This window comes from Kogia breviceps, chromosome 17 (genome assembly GCF_026419965.1).
Source record: "Kogia breviceps isolate mKogBre1 chromosome 17, mKogBre1 haplotype 1, whole genome shotgun sequence".
In the NCBI taxonomy this organism is placed as follows: Eukaryota; Metazoa; Chordata; class Mammalia; order Artiodactyla; family Physeteridae; genus Kogia; species Kogia breviceps.
Genome location: NC_081326.1, coordinates 62,453,772 through 62,479,769, shown reverse-complemented (window position 1 = coordinate 62,479,769; position 25,998 = coordinate 62,453,772). Strand labels below are relative to the sequence as shown.

Here is a 25,998-nt window from a genome sequence, read left to right as displayed (position 1 = left end):
TTGAGCTGCGTGAGCTGCTTGTAAATTTTGGAGATTAATCCTTTGTCAGTTGCTTCATTTGCAAATATTTTCTCCCATTCTGAGGGTTGTCTTTTCGTCTTGTTTATGGTTTCCTTTGCTGTGCAAAAGCTTTTAAGTTTCATTAGGTCCCATTTGTTTATTTTTGTTTTTATTTCCATTTCTCTAGGAGGTGGGTCCAAAAGGATCTTGCTGTGATTTATGTCATAGAGTGTTCTGCCTATGTTTTCCTCTAAGAGTTTGATAGTGTCTGGCCTTACATTTAGGTCTTTAACCCATTTTGAGTGTATTTTTGTGTATGGTGTTAGGGAGTGTTCTAATTTCATTCTTTTACATGTAGCTGTCCAGTTTTCCCAGCACCGCTCATTGAAGAGTCTGTCTTTTCTCCACTGTGTATTCTTGCCTCCTTTATCAAAGATAAGGTGACCATATGTGCGTGGGTTTATCTCTGGACTTTCTGTCCTGTTCCATTGATTTGTATTTCTGTTTTTGTGCCAGTACCATACTGTCTTGATTACTGTAGCTTTGTAGTATAGTCTGAAGTCAGGGAGCCTGATTCCTCCAGCTCTGTTTTTCTTTCTCAAGATTGCTGTGGCTATTCGGAGTCTTTTGTGTTTCCATACAAATTTTGAAATTTTTTGTTCTAGTTCTGTGAAAAATGCCAGTGGTAGTTTGATAAGGATTGCGTTGAATCTGTAGATTGCTTTGGGTAGTAGAGTCATTTTCACAATGTTGATTCTTCCAATCCAAGAACATGGTATATCTCTCCATCTATTTCTATCATCTTTAATTTCTTTCATCAGTGTCTTATAATTTTCTGCATGCAGGTCTTTTGTCTCCTTAGGTAGGTTTATTCCTAGATATTTTATTCTTTTTGTTGCAGTGGTAAATGGGAGTGTTTTCTTCATTTCACTTTCAGATTTTTCATCATTAGTGCATAGGAATGGAAGAGATTTGTGTGCATTAATTTTGTATCTTGCTACTGTACCAAATTCATTGATTAGCTCTAGTAGTTTTCTGGTAGCATCTTTAGTATTCTCTATGTATAGTATCATGTCATCTGCAAACAGTGTCAGCCTTACTTCTTCTTTTCCAATTTGGATTCCTTTTTCCAATTTGGATTCCTTTTATTTCTTTTTCTTCTCTGAGTGCTGTGGCTCAAACTTCCAAAACTATGTTGAATAATAGTGGTGAGAGTGGGCAACCTTGTCTTGTTCCTGATCTTAGTGGAAATGGTTTCAGTTTTTCACCATTGAGGATGGTGTTGGCTGTGGGTTTGTCATATATGGCCTTTATTATGTTGAGGAAAGTTCCCTCTGTACCTACTTTCTGGATGGCTTTTATCATAAATGGGTATTGAATTTTGTCGAAAGCTTTCTCTGCGTCTGTTGAGATGATCATATGGTTTTTCTTCTTCAGTTTGTTAATATGGTATATCATATTGATTGATTTGCGTATATTGAAGAATCCTTGCATTCCTGGGATAAACCCCACTTGATCATGGTGTATGATCCTTTTAATGTGCTGTTGGATTCTGTTAGTATTTTGTTGAGGATTTTTGCATCTATGTTCATCAGTGATACTGGCCTATAATTTTCTTTCTTTGTGACATCTTTGTTTTGATATCAGGGTGATGGTGGCCTTGTAGAATGAGTTTGGGAGTGTTCCTCCCTCTGCTATATTTTGGAAGAGTTTGAGAAGGATAGGTATTAGCTCTTTAAATGTTTGATAGAATTCCCCTGTGAAGGCATCTGGTCCTGGGCTTTTGTTTGTTGGAAGATTTTTAATCACAGTTTCTATTTCAGTGCTTGTGATTGGTCTATTCATATTTTCTGTTTCTTCCTGGTTCAGTCTCAGAAGGTTGTGCATTTCTAAAAATTTGTCCATTTCTTCCAGGTTGTCCATTTTATTGGCATAGAGTTGCTTGTAGTCATCTCTCATGATCCTTTGTATTTCTGCAGTGTCAGTTCTCCTTTTTCATTTCTAATTGTATTGATTTGAGTCTTCTCCCTTTTTATCTTTATAAGTCTGGCTAATGGTTTATCAATTTTGTTTATCTTCTCAAAGAACCAGCTTTTAGTTTTATTGATCTTATCGTTTCTTTCATTTCTTTTTCATTTATTTCTGATCTGATCTTTATGATTTTTTTCCTTCTGCTAACTGTGGGGTTTTTCTGTTCTTCTTTCCTTAATTGCTTTAGGTGTAAGGTTAGGTTGTTTATTTGAGATGTTTCTTGTTTCTTGAGGTAGGATTGTATTTCTATAAACTTCCCTCTTAGGACTGCTTTTGCTGCATCCCATAGGTTTTGGGTTGTCGTGTTTTCATTGTCACTTGTTTCTAGGTATTTTTTGATTTCCTCTTTGATTTCTTCAGTGATCTCTTGGTTATTAAGTAGTGTATTGTTTATCCTCCATGTTTTTGTATTTTTTACAGATTTTTTCCTGTAATTGATGTATAGTCTTATAGCATTGTGGTCGGAAAAGATACTTGAGACAATTTCAATTTTCTTAAATTTACCAAGGCTAGATTTGTGACCCAAGATATGATCTATCCTGGAGAATGTTCCATGAGCACTTGAGAAGAATGTGTATTCTGTTGTTTTTGGATGGAATGTCCTATAAATATCAAGTCCATCTTGTTTAATGTGTCATTTAAAGCTTGTGTTTCCTTATTTATTTTCATTTTGGATGATCTGTCCATTGGTGAAAGTGGGATGTTAAAGTCCCCTACTATGATTGTGTTACTGTCAATTTCCCCTTGTATGGTTGTTAGTATTTGCCTTATGTATTGAGGTGCTCCTATGTTAGTTGTGTAAATATTTACAATCGCTATATCTTCTTCTTGGATTGATCCCTTGATCATTATGTAGTGTACTTCTTTGTCTTTTGTAATAGTCTCTGTTTTAAAGTCTATTTTGTCTGATAAGAAAATTGCTAGTGCAGCTTTCTTTTGATTTCCATTTGCATGGAATATCTTTTTCCATCCCCTCACTTTCAGTCTGTATGTGTCCCTAGGTCTGAAGTGGATCTCTTGTAGACAGCATATATACGGGTCTTGTTTTTATGTCCACTCGGCTATTCTATGTCTTTTGGTTGGAGCATTTAATCCATTTACATTTAAGGTAATTATCGATATGTATGATCCTATCACCATTTTCTTAATTATTTTAGGTTTGTTATTGTAGGTCTTTTCCTTCTCTTGTGTTTCCTGCCTAGAGAAGTTCCTTTAGCATTTGTTGTAAAGCTGGTTTGGTGGTGCTGAATTCTCTTAGCTTTTGCTTGTCTGTAAAGGTTTTAATTTCTCCATCAAATCTGAATGAGATCCTTGCTGGGTAGAGTAATGTTGGTTGTAGGTTTTTCTCCTTCATCATTTTAAATATGTCCTGCCACTCCCTTCTGGCTTGCAGAGTTTCTGCTGAAAGATCAGATGTTAACCTTATGGGGATTCCCTTGTGTGTTATTTGTTGTTTTTCCTTGCTGCTTTTAATATTTTTTCTTTGTGTTTAATTTTTGTTAGTTTGATTAATATGTGTTTTGGTGTGTTTCTCCTTGGATTTATCCTGTGTGGGACTCTCTGTGCTTCCTGGACTTGACTAACTATTTCCTTTCCCATATTAGAGAAGTTTTCAACTATAATCTCTTCAAATATTTTCTCAGTCCCTTTTTCTCTTCTTCTTCTGGGACCTCTGTAATTCGAATGTTGGTGCGTTTAGTGTTGTCGCAGAGGTCTCTGAGACTGTCCTCAGTTCTTTTCATTCTTTTTTCTTACTTCTGCTCTGCAGTAGTTATTTCCACTCTTTTATCTTCCAGGTCACTTATCCATTCTTCTGCCTCAGTTATTCTGCTATTGATCCCTTCTAGAGACTTCTACATTTCATTTATTGTGTTGTTCATCATTGTTTGTTTGCTCTTTAGTTCTTCTAGGTCCTTGTTAAACGTTTCTTGTATTTTCTCCATTCTATTCCCAAGATTTTGGATCATCTTTACTATCATTATTCTGAATTCTTTTTCAGGTAGACTACCTATTTCCTCTTCATTTGTTAGATCTGGTGGGGTTTTGCCTTGCTCTTTCATCTGCTGTGTGTTTCTCTTTCTTCTCATTTTGCTTAATTTACTGTGTTTGGGGTCTCCTTTTCGCAGGCTGCAGGTTCGTGGTTCCCGTTGTTTTTGGTCTGTCCCCAGTGGCTAAGGTTGATTCAGTGGGTTGTGTAGACTTCCTGGTGGAGGGGACTAGTGCCTGTTTTCTGGTGGATGAGGCTGGATCTTGTCTTTCTGGTGGGCAGGACCGTGTCTGGCTGGGTGTTTTGGGGTGTCCATGGCCTTATTATGATTTTAGGCAGCCTCTCTGCTAATGGGTGGGGTTGTGTTCCTGTTTTGCTAGTTGTTTGGCATAGGGTGTCCTGCACTGTAGCTTGCTGGTCGTTGAGTGGAGCTGGATCTTGGCATTGAGATGGAGATCTCTGGGAGATTTTTGCTGTTTGATATTATGTGGAGCTGGGAGGTCTTTTGTGGAGCAGTGTCCTGAACTTGGCTCTCCCACCTCAGGCACAGCCCTGATGCCTGGCTGGAGCACCAAGAGCCTGTCATCCCCACAGCTCAGAATAAAAGGGAGGGGGAAAAAAAAGAAAGAAGAAGACAAAATAAAGTAAAATAAAATAGAAAAAAGTTATTAAAATAAAAAATAAATAATTATTTAAAAAAAATTTTTTAAGTAATTAAAAAACAAAAAACGGACAGACAGAACCCTAGGACAAATGGTAAAAGGAAAGCTATACAGACAAAAATCACACACAGAAGCATACACATACACACTCACAGAGAAAAAGGGAAAAATATATATGTATTGTTGCTCCCAAAGTCCACCGCCTCAATTTGGGATGAGTCGTCTATTCAGGTATTCCACAGATGTAGGGTACATCAAGTTGATTGTGGAGATTTAATCTGCTGCTCCTGAGGCTGCTGGGAGAGACTTCCTTTTCTCTTCTTTGTTTGCACAGCTCCCTGGGTTCAGGTTTGGGTTTGGACCCACCTCCGCGTGTAGGTTGCCTGAGGGCATCTGTTCTTCGCTCAGACAGGACGGGGTTAAAGGAGCAGCTGCTTCGGGGGCTCTGGCTCACTCAGGCCGGAGGTGGGAGGGGTACGGATTCGGGGCGAGCCTGTGGCGGCAGAGGGCAGAGGCCTGTGTGACGTTGCAGCAGCCTCAGGCGTGCCGCCATGCATTCTCCCGGGGAAGTTGTCCCTGGATCACAGGACCCTGGCAGTGGCGGGCTGCACAGGCTCCCGGGAGGGGAGGTGTGGATAGTGACCTGTGCTCGCACACAAGGGAAGCGATATTTTAAACAAGGGATTTTTCACTCACATTCCACAGAGAGCTACCGAAGAAGGAAATCTGCTCGTGTGTTCAAATCAGTATTAATAAGGCAAATAAACAATGTTTAAGGGCTTCCCTGGTGGCGCAGTGGTTGAGAATCCGCCTGCCGATGCAGGGGACGCGGGTTCGTGCCCTGGTCCGGTAAGATCCCACATGCCGCGGAGTGGCTGGGCCCGTGAGCCATGGCCGCTGAGCCTGCGCGTCCGGAGCCTGTGCTCCGCGCAACGGGAGAGGCCACAACAGTGAGAAGCCCGCATACCACAAAAAAAAAAAAAAAACCAAAACAAAAAACAATGTTTAATTCATTCTACAGGGAATTCCCATGGTTTAGGGACTCCCATGATTTTGGATCCATAGTGTATAAAAGTTTAGGGAAAGGGGAGAATACACTGGACCAGTTCTGTAATTTATGAGAGAAACAGACTCTCTTAGGTCTCAGATAATACCAAAAAACATAGCATTGGGTTTTGTTTTTATTATTTTTATTTTTTAACTCTGAAGAATTCAAGAAGTATTGTTGTTAACAGTGAGTCTTACTGAAAAGCGATATCTATTTGGCAGATTTTAAACTTCCTTCAGCAGATATTTATTTAGCATTGCCTATATCACTTTAATTCAGAAGTGCATTGAATGACATCTGGGTTCCAGGCACCTGCTGGGGCCTGGGATCATAAAGATCATCAAAAAAGAGTCCCTTTCCTTACACTACTCAGTGTATTGAGAAAAACATATGTGCAGTCGGTGACCTGCAGCTCAGGTGCTAAACAGTGTGTCAGTGGCAGAGAACCCTTCAGGGACCAGTACCCGGGAGCTGTGCCGAGTGGAAGGAGAAGGACCTCCACAGAGGGAATGGGGCTCCTGGGAACATTTGTCAGTTGTGTAGATGAATGTGTACTCGATGCTGTACAATAAACTGTACAAAAAAACTCGATGCTGAAATATTGTGTATACATTATATCATCTTAACCCTCACCACTCTCTGGGGTAGATGTTGGGATCCCAGTGTACAGACTGGGGAGCTGATTTGGAATCATGCCCAAGGTGGTGCAGCTCTGAAGTGCTGCCAGGATCTGGACCCAGGTCTTTGACTCCAGAGCCTGTGTTCTCGCCAGGATATCTTGCAAGAGAGAAAGCACGGCCCAAGGAGTGGAAGGGCTGGTGTAGCATGGTAGTGTCATGTGGTCCGGTGCAGTGAGAGCAGCTTTGGTGGCAGGAGACCGAGAGGTAGGCTGTGGACCCCGAGACCAGAACAGCATCGTGAACAGGAGGCTGGACCTTGGAGTCAGATCCCATTTTAAGGAACCTAATAAATTGTTGTTACTGAGGGAATGAGCCTGGACTTTGCTTGCTCGCTCACCGTGTGGCCTTGCACAAATTACTTCACCTCTCCGATCTCCAGTTTCCTCATCTTGACAGATGGAGAAATGGGGGAAGTGCCTGCTTTGTGGAGTTGTGAGGTTTAAAGTTTCTGAAGCACTTATTATAGTATGCAGTGTGTGTAAACATTTGGTAGATGTTGTACTCCTGCAGTTTTGTTTTTATTAGCACAAGGCGTTAAATGTCATCTTAAAGAGTTTGGTCCTTAGGCCGAAGGTCTGAAGAGTATTTAAATGTTTAAGTGGTGTGACAAGAGCTCTGATTTCGAGGGATATCTGGTGGCTAGGAGGACGTATTAGAGAAAGGAGTTTGGATCCAGGGACACAAGGGAAGGGGCTGTGGACTAATTGGTGGATGGTGTCAAGGCCCTGACCTAGCACAGTGCGCTGAGAATCAAAAGGGGAAATGGATGGCACTGAGGATGGAACAGACAGGACTTGGTGACGAGCTGAATGTGTGGGTAGGCCAGGGTGGGGAGGGGAGGACAGAAGAGTCAGACAACCCTGGAGTCCACCTTGCGGGTGAGGGTGGATGGTGGTGCTTCCACTGAGACAGGACAGGGCGTGAGAGCAGCGCGGATCGAGGGTGGGAATCCAGCTGGAGTTTTCCATTAGAAGTGGGAGCTGAGCTCCGAAGAAGGGAGGTAGAGGTTGAGGAGCTCCAGGAAAGATCAGTGATCAGATGGAGTGAGAAGAAGCTTTGAAGGCGAGAGGTCTTGTGAGACCTTTGAGAAGGCACTTTCAGTAGCGATGCGGTGACAAGGCAGATTGCAGAGGACTGAGGGTGAATGAACATGAAATGGAGGCAGCAAGTGTAAGCTGTATTTTCAAGTAACTTCAGGAGCAAGAGAGAGAAAGCAAGGACATAAAGAGGCCATGCGTGTAAGTGCCCCCAGAGGCCAGGTAGGTGATGTGAAGAGTCAGAGTGAAGGCCCATGAGGTCATGTTCTTTTATAAAACTCCAGCGGCTTCCCATTGCACTTATGTAAACTCCACGTTTCTTTCCGTGGCCTGCAAGGGCTTATGTGAGTTGGCCCTGCCTGTCTTTTTCTCCTCTTTCACTGCAGTTTGTTTTCTTCTTGGCTGTGTTCCGGCCACAGATATCTTCCTGATTTTCAGACTCGTCAAACTGGTTCTTCTGTCAGGGTCCCCTTCCCCTGGCCAAGCCCTCTTCCCCGACATGTGCCTGTGGCTGGCTTCTTACCATTTGAGCCTTAGCTCGAGTGGTAGCTCGGAGAAGCCTTCCATCACTGCCCCATCTGAGGCGGACGCTTCGTCCACCCTGTCTCGAGTTTCTATTTCATAGCCTTGGTCACTGCCTGAGATGATCTTATTTGCTTGTAATTGCTCTGCTCCTGTTCCTTGAGGCAGAAACCTGTTTTGCTCACCAACATCTCTCAATGCCTAGAGTGGTGTGGGGGGCATTTCTCAAGGCAGGAAGTGCGTGAACAGGAGAGCTGAGTGCTTCTGGATGTAGCCGTGAGGCCTGAGGGGAATTGGAAAAATCTGCAGTCAGCATTTTAGAAAACAGTGAGGAGCAGGGGAGGTATGGGAGGAGAGCAGGAGGAGACCAGGCCATGACCGTGATGGGGAGACTGGGGTGAGCCAGTTGCAGAGTGGCCCTCAGAGGGCCCTGGAAGGGTTGGCCCTGCTGCGGGTAACGGGTAACGGAAGTGTGCTAGAGATCCTGTTAGTCCTTGAGGCCCAGGGAGAGGGAAGGGTCATAGAGCACCGACTTCAAAGAGCTACATCCTGACACTTCTGGGGAGGAGCCTTTGATGGGGAGGTTTGTTCTTTTCACTCTGCATTGTTTGTGCTTTCAATCACTTGACTTCTACAGGAAGCTCTTTTGAGGCTTGCTCTCTAAAGATTCCTTTGAGAAGTTTTGGTCTATGAATTTTAGAAAAGATAACTCTCCAATGTAAAGTTGGGCAATTCATTGAAAGTAAGGAGCTTTAGGGATTCAGATGAAGGTGAGGACCTTCTCTTTAGCCGAGTTGGACTCACATCCAGCCCAGTTCCCGTGCTATGTATGAACATGTCCTCACTGCTGTCCTTTATGTGAGCCTACACATTGGGACTTTCTGTTTTACAGGCTTTTGCTTCAGCTCGACCAATCTCAGCAAACATCGTTTGCTTTGGAGAGGAACTTAAAGACTCAGCAGGAAATTGAAGCTAAAATGAAAGGGTTCAGCTTCAAAGAAGACACTTTGCTGTTGATAGCAGAGGTGAGTGTGTCCTCTAGGGTTTATGTGAAACAAAGTATCACAGATATTTTTCCTGGCTCCCAGATCATTTTTTAAAAAACAGGGCCAAATCGCATCTTCTAAAGGACTTCTGTCTCCCTCCTTTACATGCCTTTTGATCACTTAACCCCCGAAAGGGGCCTCTTCATCCTCTCTGAGCCGTAGCATGCTGTGAGGCAGGGGCTGTGTTGCGTGTACTTGTCAGTGCTTGTTAGTACCTGCCTGCTTGAACATCAGAAACGCCCTGTAATAATTGATTTGTGAGTGCTGAATAAATGAATGAATGAGTGACTTGACATTTGGGCAGCTCTTTTGTCTGTTTTTTCTCCTGTTCATCCTCAGAACAGCCTGTGGGATGGGGGGAGCTGGAGTGAGCCTCATAGAGGCTGTGACTTGCCTAAGGTCAGATTTTAAGTGGCAGAACTAGTTTGGAGCCCATCCAGCTCCAAGTCCATTTTCTTTCTGCTCCACCCTGTTACTACTTTGATGGTTGCAGAGAAATTTCGAATGTCAGGTTTTTCTTTTAACTTGGTCTGTGGCAGTTTCTCCCTGAACTCAGATAGAGTGATTGCTGGAATAGATAGCTCTTTGGGGCCCGCCCCAAATTTAAAAATGTCTTATCTTTTCAGCTAGATTTTAAGTTCCTTATAAGTAAGACATCCTTACAAGGTATCTTAAACATCTTCATATTCTTCCCCATGTGTGACTGGAATAGTAGTCCTCTGCCTGGACAATGCATGGGAAATACCTGCATTTAAAATAGCTTTTTTAAAAAAAAATGTCTGGGCCCTCTTTGGGATGATAATGTGCATTTCATTTTGTGCTCTGTTACTTTTACTTAACATTGTGACATGAGCATGACCTTGTATCCTTAAATATTTCTTAATTACATACTTTTTTCTATTTATAGTTGTTTTATTTGAATCAGGGTCCATATAAGGTCCACATATTGTGATTCTTTTCTCTCTTAGATCTCTTTAATGTTATAACAGTTCCCCTTCCCCCTCTTTTTTTTTTTTGGTGATAAAAAAATATATCTAACATAAAATTTGCCATCTTAATTGCTGTTTAGTGTACAATTCAGTGGCATTCGTTACATTCACGGTGTTGTGCAACCACCAGCACTATTTCCAAAACGTTTTCATCACTCCAGATAGAAACACTTTAACCATTAAGCAGTAATTCCCGTTCCCTCTCCCCACCCCACCCCCACCCCCACCTCTGGTAACCTCTAATCTGCTTTTTGTGTCTATGAGTTTGCCTGTGCTAGATATTTCAAATAGTGGAATCATACAATATTTGTCCTTTTATGTCTGGCTTATTTCACTTAGCATAATGTTTTCAAGGTTCATCCATATGTATCAGAACTTCATTCCTTTTTATGGCTAAATAATATTCCTCTGTGTGTGTGTGTGTGTGTGTGTGTGTGTGTGTGAGAGAGAGAGAGAGAGAGAGAGAGAGAGAGAGAGAGAGAGAGAGAGTGTATACACACACACACCACACATCCTGTTTGTCCATTCATCATCTGTTGATGGGCACTTGCATTGTTTCTACCTTTTGGCTTCTGTGAATAATACTGCTATGGACATTGGCATACAAGTATCTGTTTGAGTTCCTGATTTCAGTTCTTTTGGGCATCTTCCTAAGAATGGAATTGCCGGGTCGTCTGGTAATTCTGTGTTTAACTTTTTGAGGAACTGCCAAACTGCATTTTATATTATAGGCTGATATTTTTACCTAACATTGTGGTATGATCATGACACTGTATCCTTAAATATTATTTGAGTGCATAATTTTTAATGACTGGATAGTAGTCCAGTTGCAGCATTTGATGAGCTATCATTTATTTACTTAAGTCCTATATTGGACATTTAACAAATATTCAGTACCAATTTTAATAAGTCTTTGCAAAAAAAAAAATCAGTTTTTGTGTTTGTTTTAGAATAGATTACTGGAAGTAGAATCACTGGGTTAAAGTATATGAACATTTTAAAGCCTCGAAGCATGTTTCCAAATTGTCATTAAGAAAGATTGGTTCCGGGAATTCCCTGGCAGTCCAGTGGTTAGGACTCTGCGCTTTCACTGCTGAGGGCTCAGGTTTGTCCCTGGTTGGGGAACTAAGATCCTGTAAGTCACGCGGTGAGGCCAAAAAAAAAAAACAGAGAGAAGAAAGGTTGATTCCGTTTATGTATCCTCCAGCAGCATATGAGACTACTGATTTTCCTTCTCCAAACCTAGGTATTAGGTTGAACCATGTGAAATTGTCAATATTCAATCATTTTGACCATAAAACCAGAATTTTATATTGAACAACTTAACAATATTACTTTTTAAAATCTGTATTTTCATTGGTAAAAATAGCGCTTTTTAATATTACTGTTTATTTGATTACTAATAAAATGAACAATTTTTTCACACATTCATTGGCCATTTATATTTTGTGAAATACCTAGTCATGCTTTTTCTTCGTTATTTGTATATTCTTTTCTTATTTTAAGAGTTCTCTCTACACTAGGCTTACTAACCTTTTTTTTTTTTTTGCGGTACACGGGCCTCTCACTGTTGCAGCCTCTCCCGTTGTGGAGCACAGGCTCCGGACACACAGGCTCAGCAGCCATGGCTCACGGGCCCAGCCTCTCTGTGGCACGTGGGAGCTTCCCGGACCGGGGCACGAACCCATGTCCCCTGCATCAGCAGGTAGACTCTCAACCACTGCGTCACCAGGGAAGCCCACTAACCTTTTATATGTTGCAGTATTTTCTGAAGTTTATGATACTTTTGACATATAGAAGTTTAAAATTCTTATTTGGCCAAAGACTTCTGCAGATTTTTTGACACCTGTGAATGATATACCTGCCGAGCCCACTTTTTGGAATATTGCATTGTGTGAGTATTACTATTATTCAATTCTCTTTGTTTTTAATTAAAAAGAACACTTTTGGTGTTACACCCCAGATTTTTTAATACAGTATTTCATTGAGTCCAAGCAGTCATCAGTTAAGAGACATAATTATTTGATGTGCCACTAAAAAAAAAATAAGCTGTTCTTTACACTATGACACACCAGTGGTTATAAGATAATCTTGATTTCAGAAATGTTAAAATACAAAAACAAAAATTGTCCTTGAATTGATGAAAATAACACGCCTTTTAATAAATTCTGACAGTTGCTGTCATCCCATCAGCTCTCGCCTCAAGCAATAAGTAGTCTTTGAAGATTTAAAGCCAGTGCAACCCGTTCTTTGAGTGGGTTTCTAATCCATAATAATTTGAGTATTCATGGACACATAGGACCTCAGGGTTTGTAGGAAACCTAGGGACCATCTAGTCCAAATCCAAGTGACAAATTCCCTCTACAGCGTCCCTGCCAAATGGCTCCCTAACTTTTCATGCTGAATCGTGGGAAATGTTTTGGGACTTAATTTTAGTTCACTCTCCTTACCAAAGGTGGGCTGATCACTTAGCGAGTTCAGATGCAAGCTTCTTACAAACTTAAACTTGGTGGGTGTCTTGTCAAAGAGAAACTAACGCAGAACCTGGACCTGGATCTGACCGGTAGGGAGCAGTATTGTGCCTTTAGAGTGAGGGGCATGCTCTTAAGTCCTGAGGTTGCTGTGGTAACCTTTCTGGAGGGATGGAGTCTCTCTGGATCAGGAAAGTGTGGACTCAGCTACATGCTGCTCAACTGTTTGCTGCCTTTGACTTCTTTGGAGAACTTCTAAGAGAAGGGATCTGTGCTCTCTACACAGCAGCAGTTACATTCTGTGCAAGCTCTGCTTTTCTGTCATTTACAAGGAGGGAGGATCACTCGCAGTGCATTTTTGTCAGCTGAAGATGCTCTATGATATAAGAAGGTTGACCCTCACTCCCTGTAGCCTGAATGGTACTACTGCCATGCTAGTGCTTTGGTGATTTGTTTACTCAGGGAAAGATGAGACTGGAAGTAGGGGATGTTTTACAAATGTGGTCTTGGATCACTGCTTCTGAATAAACATCTTTTCAATCTGTTGAATTGTTAGAGTTGTCCCCTGGCTGCTAAAGAAATACTTCTGTACGAAATCATTTACACTTGATAAATAGCATGGTCTTCATTCTGTGTCTGCTTCCCCTGTTATTAGGACGGGGTTGTTGTTGTTTTTTCCCCCTCCTACTGCAGGTTATGGGCGAAGATATCGTCCCAGAAAAAATAAGAGATGAGGTTCACACAGAGGTGAAGTGTGTTGGCCCTGCAGCCCTGACTGCCTTGGTGATTGCGTCTTCGAAAGAATTTGAAGACAAGTGGTTCAGAAAGATCAAAGACCACTTCTGTCCCTTTGAAAATCAGTTCCATACAGAGATACAGATGTTGGTTTAGTGGTCCCTTTAAAAACAGAACAAAACATCTTGTGTTGTACTAATTGTGCTGGTTTACTTCAGACAGAATCCACTGCTAATCATGGAATATACTGAATTAAAAACAATTATTTATGTCTTATAAAAATGGCTTCTCTCCCAGCTTATTTCTACTGTGTTCAGTTTTTTGGTTTTTTGTTTTCTTTTTAGATTCTTGTCATTCACTTACGTGAGGCCTACTGCCCCTTTAGAAGATAATCTTTTGGGAAAGTGTGTAAAAGAGACTTGCAGATTTTATTGTCTTTTAAAAACAGTTATTGTATTACAATCAGCGATGTAAGTATCTACGTAGTTTAGGTAAATTCATCAGGAACGACCAAGAATGCTGCAGTGTGATAGTAAACGATTTCCAGGAAGGGTGTGTCGAGGTCTGCGAAGGCTCTGAGACTTTAGCGCACCTGTCAGCCCACGCATTAACCTGCCAGTGTCATAGATGCTGCAGGAGACTTGATTACTCGTGGCCCAGGGAACAGGATAAGCTTCAGCATATTTGTATCAGCTCCTTTGCCTCCAAGTCCCAAGGCAGGTGACACATATGAGTCCAAACGAAATAGTGTACGTGCAGTGGGGTGCGTTATAGGAGAGGAACCCTGAGCTTAGGAGACGCAGATCCTTTATAACGAACAGTAAGCAGGCCTGCCCTGTGCTCCAGGGGAGAACACTCTCTCTCTTCCTAAGGCTGTTTGCTTTGCAACCATCGTTGAGAAGATAGTCTGGAATGAAGGGCTGTAAGTGCCTTGCTCACAAGATGTACAGAAACACGAGACCCGTGGAGCTCTGTCTCAGATGATTATCTTCTCCTTTCAGCCACACAGATTATAATCAGTATAACATCATCTTCAAATGCAGAAGGCTTACTTGAATTATCCAGGGTGGAAGAACTCCCTTATGAGAAGTGAAATTTAGTAACAGACCAAAAACTTCATCATGTGTTGTCCCACATAGCTTTTTAATTTCCCCATGGTTAATATTTTGTTTATTTTCTTTAAAAATGTTTATGCCTTTGTAAATTATTATAATTACATTTCAATGTTATATTCTTTTTTAAACATCTTTATTGGAGTATAATTGCTTTACAGTGGTGTGTTAGTTTCTGCTGTATAACAAACTGAATCAGCTATACGTATACATATATCCCCATATCTCCTCCCTCTTGTGTCTCCCTCCCACCCTCCCTATCCCACCCCTCTAGGTGGTCACAAAGCACGGAGCTGATCTCCCTGTGCTATGCGGCTGCTTCCCACTAGCTATTTTACATTTGGTAGTGTATGTATGTCCATGCCACTCTCTCACTTCATCCCAGCTTACCCTTCCCCCTCCCTGTGTCCTCAAGTCCATTCTCTACGTCTGTGTCTTTATACCTGTCCTGCCCCTACATTCTTCAGAAACATTTTTTTATATATTATATATATGTGTTAGCATATGGAATTTATTTTTCTCTTTTGGACTTACTTCACTCTGTATGACAGTCTCTAGGTCCATCCACCTGACTGCAAATAACTCAGTTTCGTTTCTTTTTATGGCTGAGTAATATTCCATTGTGTATATGCGCCACGTCTTCTTTATCCATTCATCTGTCGATGGACACTTAGGTTGCTTCCATGTCCTGGCTATTGTAAATAGAGCTGCAGTGAACATTGTGGTACATGACTCTGAATTATGGTTTTCTCGGGTATATGCCCAGTAGTCCCACACAGCTTTTAACTTTTTTTTTCTCAGTAGAGGGAAGAAAATTCCAGCCCTGGGCAAAAAGGTGAAATCATCAAGATTTCCTATCCACTTCACCAGCTCGTTTCTCCCTTTCCCAGGCCCCTTCCCAAAACAGACAAAGGTCTGGTTTTGTTTATAGTTTGAGATTCTTTTAGTATGAGTGAGAACATGACTAGCAATTGCAGGTTTAGTCATTTATCTCTAATGTGAAACAAAAGACTTTGTATATTTAACAGGCATTTCAATTTTTAGGAACCATTAAAAAATATGGAAACTCCTTTACCGCTCCCCACTGCCCCCCATCCCTTCCTTGAGTCATTAATAATCACTTACTGGGCCCTGTTAGGGGACAGGCATTGTGTGGTTGCCATGGAGACACTGCTTACTGTGGAGTTTATGGTCTAGTTGTGGGTGGCCTGCGGGTAGAGCCCAAAGGGACCGTGGTTGCCAACCCCTTCACGACACAGCCGTTGGCTCCCAGGGGCTTCTCGTCTTTCCCCGCTCCCAACCTTTGTGCCCTATTTGTCACCTTTAGGCTTTCAGGCTGGCACCACAGCCTGGAACCTCTCTCCACCCACTGCCCTCATGTGGCTAATTTGTATTCGACTCACAGGTCTCCGCCTGGTTTCAGCTTTCAGAAGTCTTGATTCCCAAGTGGTGGTAGGTTTTGCGCTGTGCTCCTTCCCTGCTCTTTGACCCCTGTATTGGCCCTTATTATGCTGTCTTGTCATAGCCTGTTTGTTTTCCATGAGATGCTTTAAACTTTGTAAAATCAGGGACTAGGACTGTCTTGTTCATATTTGTATCCCGAGGGCAGAACAACTGGCATCTCGCCAAATGTTTGTGGAGAAGAATCACTGAATTAATCGGCCAGCATCTTTGTTTGCACAAAAGGTTAATACCCCAAAGGTCTGACAGTGCTGAGGCAGTCCGCTCAGAAACATTGCCCATTTCTCTTTCTGTAGCTGAAACCCCTTCCTTCTGTTCATCTAGGCCTCCTGGATATGCCCTTTTCTCTCGTAGCTTCTCTAGGTCTCCCATCTCATCCTAGTCCCCTTCTAACTTTGCCCAGACTTTTAGCTTGCAGCCCGTTGGCTTTCCTCCCAGACCCACTATCAACGCTGTCCTGCACCGCTGAGTGGTCTCTGTGGATCTGCCCACACCCTCACTCCCGCCCCACCTCACTCTCCTGGCAGCAGCACGTCCACCCATGTGAGAACCCAGCCTCCTGTACTCCGATACCCCAGCTGTAACGCAGGGCAGGAAAGGGCAACCCAGGAAGCCTGGGCATCTCTGGGTGTCATCACACACAAGTCATCTTGATCATTTCCAGCACAGGTGGTGAAGGTAATTAACTGAGCAATGATTATGGTAAAGAAGTCTTGAGCCTGCCTCCTAACCCCACCCTCTTGTTGATGAATGAATCACTCAGAAAGTGAGCAAATGTGAAGCACAGAGATGTCTGTCTGCCTTCCAGTGGGTGGGGTGGGACCCAAGGGCAATTCTTGCCTCTCTTGACTCAAAAGGCCTGTCTTCAGTGTTTTCTCCCAAGGCGGGGTGGCCATGCCCAGAATTTGAGCTGGTGAGAGTCCTTTGTCTCTTACATTCTTACACCCCTGCAATCTTATACTATAGCCAAAGAGATCTTATACAAATAAAGATTGCTTTCAGAGTCCTTCAGTGATTTCCCTGAGGCCTGGGAGGCCCCGTGTGGTCTGGCCCTGGCCCACTTCACCCCAGCTCACTCTGGTTTCTTCTCATGCCTTTGAACTCGGCAAGTGTCCTCCCACCCAAGCCCTATGCCCATCCAGTTACCTTTACTTAGAACACTCCTCCCTGTGGTCCCTCAACCCTGCCGTAAACTTACCCTTCCTATAGATCCCAGCTCAAAGGTCACTCTCAGGCAAGATGATTCTGAGTCCAGACTTGCTCAGGTCCCCCCTTTGAATATTGTCAGAGCACCTGCTTTTTTATTCCCCCAGCAAGGTGCTTAATGGAATCGTAATTGAATATTCTTTGTATGAATCCTCCTCGCTAGATCATAAGCTCCAGGACTGTGTCTCTGGTTTGCCCCTTCATGGCGGAGCTCAGCTTCCTGGACATGCCGTGACTTCTGCCCAGTGCTGCTTTCCTGGAGCCCCGGGTACTTGAAGAGACAGCCTGAAGCCCGGTGAGCCAGCAGCCAGTCCCTACAGAGCTCCACTGCCAGCGCCACAGGTGCCCCCACCTGCCTGTGAGGTACCACATTTCAACAAAGATGCGCTTCATTTTAGGAAAACCTAGGGTAGAAATCACCATGAAACAAATCCAAGGCTGCTGTTTATAAAAATGATTATCTTAAATAGCAGCTTTCTAGTGCTTTTGAAATTTCATCTATAAAAGTAGTTTATACATGACTTTCCAAGGTCTTAATCATGAAAACAAACAAAAACCAGAGTGGATTATACAAAAGAATCCAAAGCTCGAGAAACAATGGTCCTGATGAGGGGCAGCCTAGGGCTGCTCCAATCCTGTCTTCGTGATCGAAGTGTGTCCACCAGGTGACTTTGCTAATGAGGTCAGAGAAATAGGACAGGCATTTGTCTGCTTGGGGCCCACTGTTCCTTATCCTTTCCTCCTTCCTCGGCACAGAATGACTTGGTCACCTAAAACTTTGATGTTGTATCTGCTCAGCCCTTGAGCTCACGACCACCCTGCCCCCGTCTCTGGGGTCTCTGGGAACCTGGCAGCCGTATTTGTCTTCACTGACCCTAATGATGGGAGAGGAAGCAGGGTTTACCTGACCTAAGCTGAGCCAATCAGAATCTCCCCTAGAGATGTAGACATGAGTCTTCTCTTGTCTGAAACTGGGTGAAAACTGGGGGGTGGCTGTGTTTGCCAAATGGACTGGGGGACAGACAGAGCAGGTCTGCAGAAACAGAATGAAAGAGGCGCAGGAAGGGGCGGAGGGACAGTCTCTGCTCTGCTGCCTCCTGATTCCAGGCCCTTCCGGTTCTGGAGGCCCAGCTGCAGTCTTGGCTGAGGCCTCCACGAAACACCTGGAGTGTGGTAGGCGGCATAATAGCTCCCGAAGATGTCCTGATCCCCCGAACCTGTGAATATGTTAGGTTACAATGCAAAGGGGAATTAAGGTTGCTTATCAGCTGACCTTAAAATAGAGAGTATTTTTCAGGTGAGCCCAGTGTAGTCACTGAGATCTTGGCAAGTGGAAGATGGAGTGTATTAGGACTTGCCAGAGAAACAGACCCAATAGGTCTGATACAGGTACATGTGAGAGGAGGTTTAGTATAGGAATTAGCTCAAGTGGTTACAGAGGCCAGGAAGTCCCACCAAATGTCTTCTGCAAGCTGGAGAACGGGGAAAACCAATGACACCGTTCAGTTGACATCTGAAGGCCTGAAAATCAGGGGGCTGGTGGTATCAGTCTTGATCTGAGTCCAAAAGCCCGAGGACCAGGAGTGCCAATGTCCAAGGGCAGAAGGTAGATGTCCCAGCTCAAGCAGAGCGCGCAAATTCATCCTCCCTCTCTGCCTTTTTGTTCCACTCAAGCCTTTGACAAATGGATGATTCCCACCTGCACTGGGGAGGGTGATCTTACTTAATTCACCAACTCAAATGCTAATCTCCTCCAGAAACACTCTCAAGACACAGCCAAAATAATGTTTTACCAGTTATGTGGGCATCCCTTAGCCAGTCACGTTGACATAAAATTAACCATCACACGGAGGCAGAAGGAGTGGGGCAGGGTCAGAGAGATGCTGTGCGGCTGGCTTTGAAGATGGAGGAAGAGGCCATGGGCCAAGGAGTGCAGGCGGTCTGTGGAAGTTAGAACAGGCAAGGGAGCAGATTCTCTCCTGGGGTGTCCAGGGCGGGAACACAGCCCTGCTAAAACCTTGATTTTAGTCCAGTGAAACCAATGTGGGAATTTTGAACTAGAAACTATAAGGTGATACATTTGTGTTGTTTTATGACATGATGTTTGTGGTCATTTGTTATCAAGCTGCCATCGGAAACCAATATACAAAGTAACCTACCCATAAATTAAGATTGCTTGAGCTAGTTTCAGTTTCTGCTACTTGCAACCAAAGAATCCTGGTATGGACCACTTGGGTCCTTTCAATCTTGGTTTTAGAATAAGACATTGTGTCTCAGAAGGCTATTTCTTTTTTAAATGACATTCTTTTGTAAAACCTTGATACAGCATCGTTGTAGGAGATATCAAAGATAAGACACAACACCTATTTTCTTTTTTTTTTTTTTTTTTTTAGAATTTATTTTAGGCATCACCTTTCTCCAGAATACTTCCTGTCTCTCTAAGTCTCAGTTTGGATCCCTTTCTATGTGCCCTCTTTGTACCCTGTGCTTACCTGTGACATTCTACCTGTGACACGTTTAACTTTTCTGTCCTTTTCGTTAGGCAGTGAGCTATATGAGGATAGTGACAATGTCTCCTTTATCTCGAAATCATCAAACATAGCCCTTGATACATAATCAACCCAGGGCAAAAGCTGAATGATTTTACTGACAGTAAAGCAGTCTCTATAGAAGCTGGAGGGAGATGAGACTTTGAATGGAATCCCTAGGGAGAAAGACCACAGAATAGCTTTATCCTAAACAAAAGGTGCAAAAGTTTTCCTACTCAGGTGTGATCCACAGGTGAGAGAGATTGTAAGTAAAGAGTCTAAGCTTTGCTGTGAATAAAGACCGCTGGGTGTGCTAGAGAACAGTAAGGTTGACAGAGAACCAAGGACTTAAGGTAGTTTCTCATGCTTTGCATGGCTAAAGGGGATCAGTTTTCTCCTAGTAACTGAGGGTTTTTGGTTTTTTAAAAAAACAAAGTTTCAGAATATCATTGATCTGTTCTTATAACTGGTGTTAGTCTTCAGAATTGGAATGACTTGAATCAAATGGTAAGGACTTCATTTCTGATTTCATTAGTAATTACCAAGAATTCATAATTCTGTCTTTGGCAAGTCATCTAATAGAGCCCAAGTTTGTGGAAGGGGCCTTGGCTTGGTATCATGGACTGGAAAAGCTTGAGAAACTCATCTTTTTAAAAAAAAAAAAAAAATTTTTTTTAAATTTTATTTATTTTTTTATACAGCAGGTTCTTATTAGTTATCCATTTTATACATATTAGACAACACCTATTTTCAAGGAGCTTCCATCTCTAGTAGACGTAATAGGACATCCACATAAGTGGCAAATAAGGGTCAGGAGGGAGGACTTGACAGCGCAGGAGTGCAGAGGAAGGGGGTTTTCATGAAGGCGGTAGGTAACATCTGAGCTGGACCTGGTGAGGGGGTGGTTTGTAGCAGACTCGGCAGAGAATGGAAGGCAGGCCTGCGAGGTTTCGCAGTCGAGGGATGAGAGCAGCCAAGGCCTGGAGGACATGAAGGCTGGTCATCCAGGTTAGTGGGTGTGAAGGGATGTGGTGGGTAGTGAGGCTGGGCGAGTAAACCGGCATCAAATTGTGGATGATCTTGAGTGCCTGGTAGGGAACTTGACTTGGTGTGGGATATACTGAGCTATGAAAAGTCTCTGAGCCCGGGAATGGCTGGTTTAGGGTTGTGCTTTAAGCCGATAAATCTGGTTTCACTTTCTACGTGTTAAACAACCTTTCAGCTTCGTGCAGTATGCGTTTTCTGGGTCTAGGAGATAACGGGCACTGACGTGGAGGGTGGAGGTGAACTCAAGTTACTGAGACCTCCCAACGCTTTGGGGAATTCACACTGTTGCAGAGTTTGTTACCCTGAAGGGCTTTCCCACCTAGAAAAGGCCAAACTTGACAGCTTTGCCCACTGCCCCTCCTGCCTTGTGCACAGGTGAGTCCTCCCCGCTTTCAGCTCTCAGCTCCGTCTCTCCTTCTGCCTTCATTCTCTTGTAGACCCAGCAAACCACCGATCAGGGAACTGCAAACACTGGAGGCAGGGAGGCTCTTGGCACCATCACATAAGCCCTCTGGGAGCTGGGACACCGCTGTTTGCACCCACACGTGCTGCCCAGCCCCTGGCATACTGGGGGACAGGGCGGGGGGCAAGTGTGTGGTTAAATACATGAATTCAGGCCCTTTGGGAATGGAAGCCAGGGCTGGCCTCCAGCGACAGGGGATAGAATCATTCAGCCAAGGGACTCTGAACTGGATGCTGCTTCATACCATGCCCACAGGGAGGGCTCCCGGAGCAGCAGTGCTGGTGCGCCTCTCACAGGAGCTGCGCTGGGAGGACAGCACAACTGTGGGTGTTGGGGGGAAAATTGGGGAGCCGGCCCTGGGGCCTTTCCACTTTAGGGCCGCCGTTCTCGAAGAGCAGCCGGCCGCCAGAAGCAAGCACTGGCTCTGCTGGTAGAGAGGAGCAGTTTGTATCGAGGAAGACCATCTCCGGAGGCCCAGCTGAGGTGCCGCAGGTGCTGCAGTTCTGCAGCGGGGCCGGGGAGTGTGTGGGGGCGGAGGGCGAGCAGCTGCAGGTGGGTGTGCGGAGCCGGGGCTCCTCTGGCCACGCAGGCCGGCATGGGAGGCCTGCCTCTTATGCCTGCATTGTGTCCCCTAAAAGGCATACACTGAAGCCCTAACCCAGTACCTCAGAACATGACCGTATTAGGAGATAAGACCTTTAAGCTCCTGGCACCAAAATCTGTATTAGTCAGGATTCTCCAGAGAAACAGAACCAATAGGATGTGTGCATCTATAGCTGTGTCTGTATCTGCATCTCTGTGTCTATATTATCTGTCTATATCTATAGCTACTTATGTACAGGGAGATTTATTCTGAGGAATTGGCTTACACAGTTATGGAAGCTGACAAGTTCCAAGACCTACAGGTTAAGTCGCCAAGTTGGAGACCCAGGAGAGCCAGTGGTCTAGTTCCAAAGACCAGCAGGTTCAAGCCCCAGGAAGAGCCAGTGTTTCAGTTTGAGTCTGATGGCAGGAAAAACCTATGTCCCAGTTCGAAGGCAGTCAGGCAGGAGGAATTCTCTCTTACCTGGGGGGGAGTCGGCCTTTTTGTTGTGTTCAGGTCTTCAGCTGACTGGGGAGACCTACCCACATTCGCAAGGGCAATCTGCTTTACTTACACTACTATTTTAAATGTTTATCTCATCCAAAAACACCTGCACAGAAACACCCAGAATAATGTTCGGCCAAATACATGGGCACCCCATGGTCCAGTCAAGTTGACACATAAAATAAACCATCAAAAGTCCATACTTTGTCAACTTCATCTCCTTAAATTCGTAATCCAATTTGACTGGTGTCCTTATAAGGAAAAGAAATTTGGACACAGAAAAAGACACTAGGGATGCATATGGACAGAGGAAAGACTGCGTAAGCACACAGCAAGAGGATGGCCATCTGTAAGCCAAGGAGAGAGGCCTCAGGAGAAAGCAGTCCTGCTGACACCTTGATCTTGGACTTCAGCCTCCAGAACTGTGAGGATATAAATGTCTGCCGTTTAAGTCACCGAGTCCATGGTATTTTGTTATGGCAGCCCTGGCAAATAAATACACTCTCTTCCAAACAAGGGACGTTCCCATCCCCTGAGAGGACTTCTTACTCATTTCTTTTTCTCTCAGATACCTTCTGTGCTGATGACCTTTTGCTATAGATTGTGTGTCTGTGTCCTCCCAGAGTTCACATGTTGAAACAGAATCCCCACGGTGATGGTGTTAGGAGGCAGGGCCTTTGAGAGGTGATTAAGTCATGAGCATGGAGCCCTCATTATTAGGATTTGTTCTCTCAGAAAAGAGGCCCCAGAGAGCTAGGTTGTCCCTTCCACCATGTGAGGACACAGTGAGAGGTGTGCAAACCAGGAAGAAGGCCTTCCCCAGAACCCAGCCATGCCGGAACCCTGATCTTGGGAGTCCCAGCCTCCAGAACTGTGAGAAATGTCTGGTTTATAAGCCACCCAGTCTTTGGTATTTTGTTGTAGCAGCCCAAATGGACAGGTCCTCACCATTTCTGAAAAGTCAGGGGAGAGGCCTGGCTTGTGCTCTTCAGGATCACAGGGAAAATGAGGTTCCGAGAGCTTGGGGGTTCCTCATTAGCAACCATTTCAGTGGATGGGTCTAGAAACTCTGTTCTCAGAGCCCAGCCCACCAGCCTAAAAGGCGTCTGTGTGAATTTGCGTGGCGCGGTGAGCAGGCAGTGGAGGAAGGTGGCCTTGGCAAGCACGCTTATGCGAGCTGGATTCCAGCCTCCCCTGACGTTTGGCCTTGTGCACACACTGCAGCCTCACGCTGGGCCACCTCCTCTGGGCCTCTCTGTCCACTCAGCCTGGCGCGTCATCGTGTGGACACCCTCGCTCACCGCACCCTGCAGAGGAGTGAAGTTTGGAGCCCCTGGGAGGCAGCATGTCTGTCTCAGTGGATATGCAGTGAACAACCAGGAAAAAAGGTTGTTTATACTCGTACATGGGTCTGCGATATTTACATTCCCTGATGACAGTTTTTCTGACACCAATACGCTCTTCAGGAGGAAGCTGAGAAAGTGAGTGACAGTTTCTCTGTGTCCAACAGCTTTCTGGACCGAGTCCAGAAAATGAAGCACGTGAAGATGCGGCTCTGGCACTCCTAGGCCAGGCCAGCAGGGCCGGCAGAGTAGAGGCAGGGAGCCCAGGTCAAGGTGAGGGGCAGTACAGGTCCTCCTGGGGTGTCTGAATGTTTGACCCCCTCAGGAGCAGAGCTCCCTGACCAGTCAGTTAGCATCCGTTGTGTGCGGGGCCATCCATGGGGGGCCTGCAAAGATGCCCTCTCAGTGTCTGGTGAAGACCAAAGGAATGCCACAGATCATTTCTAGGAGAGGGAGGCCTGGGGGGAAGGGATGATCATTCCAATCAACACCCCAGTCCTGGCTGATAACCCTACAGCTGGGTAATAGGATCCCTGATCCCTGGTTGGGGACTGTGTTTCCACCGTGTTCCCCCCGGAACATGACTTTCTTTCATTCATGTTCTTTTTTATTTTTTGGCAGCGCCTCGCGCAGCCCGTGGGATCTCAGTTCCCCAACCAGGGATCGAACCCAGGCCCTCGGCAGTGAGAGCGCGAAGTCCTCACCACTGGACCACCAGGGAATTCCCATTCTCTCATGTTTTTCACGGGGGTGGTTCTCGTGGGTGCCGCCATTCTCCAGGACAGATGCGAGGCTGGGTCTCTTTGCCTGTTGCTGAAATCTGTTTGGCACACGGTGGGCACTCCACTGCTGTCGTTGAATTTCACGCTGTAGGAGAGACTGTACGTCTCAGGATGGCCCCCAGCGAGCAGCCCTGCCAAGGCAGGTGCAGGTGTGAGACCCGCCTGGAGCAGAATAAAAGCTGGGGCAAAGCTGGGTTTGGGAGGATTGGAAACGTGCATAAGGACTTGCTTTGGCTTTCAAGCACTGCCTTGCCAGGTGTGTAAAAGCCACGTAGTCCCCTGGTGGAAATGGTGTTTTGGGACAAGAGCCGAAGGCTGGGGGCCATGGAGAGTCCAGTCCCACAAAGGAACGGCCCAGCCTCACATCAGTGGGTCCCAAGATTTTCTCAGTCAGGCTAGGCTGGATCATGGTGCAGTAAGAAACAGCCCCAACTCTCAGTGGCTTAAACAGCAAAAGTTTATTTCTTGCTCATACCACTTAGCCACTGCAGGTCAGTGCGGTAGGCATGTCCTGTTCTTTGTAGTCTCGTAGGAACCTGGGCTGGTGAAAGGGGCTCCATCTTGAGGTAAGGCCATCTGCACCCAAGTGCTTAAAAGCCTGGAAGCAGTCCTCAACACTGCATCTCGCATTCCACTGGCCAAAGCAAACCACACCTAACTTCCCAGCCATCTGGGATCACAAGGAAGTGACAAGGTGCTCAGAGGAGGAAAAACAATACTCGCAAACCCCTAAGACGACTGCAGAGGGGAAACTGGCCGGTGGAGGAGGAGGGCTTGTTCTAGCTGCAGGCCCCTCTCCACCCAGACTGAGCCGGACGCAGGGGCAGAGCCCACCTGTGGATCTCTTGGCACCCCAGCAAGCTTTACCTTCCCAAAGCTCTCTCGTCAGGCTGTGAAATCAAGCTTAGGACACCCCACAGCCCTGGTCATTGGAACCTCATGACGGTGGTCATCAGGACCAGGGTTTAAAAAACCTTCAGGAGGGGCTTCCTTGGTGGCGCAGTGGTTAAGAATCCGACTGCCAATGCAAGGGACCACGGGTTCGAGCCCTGGTCTGGGAAGATCCCACATGCTGCGGAGCAACTAAGCCCGTGCGCCACAACTGCTGAGCCTGTGCTCTGAAGCCTGGGAGCCACAACTGCTGAAGCCAACGTGCCACAGCTACTGAAGCCCAAGCGCCTAGAGCCCATGCTCCGCAACAAGAGAAGCCACCGCCATGAGAAGCCTGCGCACCGCAACGAAAGGTAGCCCCCGCTCGCTGCAACTAGAGAAAGCCCACGTGCAGCAGCAAAGACCCAATGCAGTCAAAAATAAATAAATAAATAGATTTATTTAAAAAAAAAAAAAAAAAAAACCTTCAGCAGCCAAAGGGCTTTTGTTATTGTTGGATTTTCAGGAACTAAGGAAGAAAAAGGTGAAGTGAGGACAGAAACACAGTTTAAAACAAAAGCAAAGATGCCTTTGCCTCTGCCTCTGCCAGGAGTGTTGGACAAATACAAACAGGGCTGGGCTGCAGGGAGATGCCCTCTGCAGAGTGCGACTCAGGATGCCATGTGTGTCAGGATTCAGAGGCCACCAGGAGGAAGGATTGTCCTTCCAGCCTCTGCAGCAAAGGCAAAGCTTTGGAGCCAGAGAAGGGCAACAGGAAGACATTTGCTGAGACGACTTGGTGGGGGAGGACATGGAAACCAAAAGACGTGTGTGGGGCTTTTGCCCCTGCTTCTCTTGGACTGAAACAGCCCGGTCGCATCCCTCCCCCAA

General features: G+C 45.0%; 1 protein-coding gene across 8 annotated transcripts in view; it reads left to right on the top strand.

The window, feature by feature from the left end:
* C17H8orf76 (chromosome 17 C8orf76 homolog) overlaps positions 1-25,998 on the top strand; it is a 61,374-nt gene that overhangs the window by 11,196 nt on the left and 24,180 nt on the right. For 3 of the 8 annotated variants that reach the window (XR_010837488.1, XR_010837487.1, XR_010837489.1), the window contains exon 5: positions 8,860-8,992. Coding sequence is in view for 3 of the 8 variants with exons in the window: in XM_059042800.2 (XP_058898783.2) it covers positions 8,860-8,992; positions 13,167-13,364 (331 nt within the window). In the remaining 5 variants the exon portion in view is untranslated. Of the gene's footprint in view, positions 1-8,859; positions 8,993-11,578; positions 11,897-13,166; positions 14,444-25,998 lie in introns of those variants that run through there. The other 5 variants (XR_010837486.1, XM_067017448.1, XR_010837485.1 and 2 more) reach the window with 4 other exon arrangements.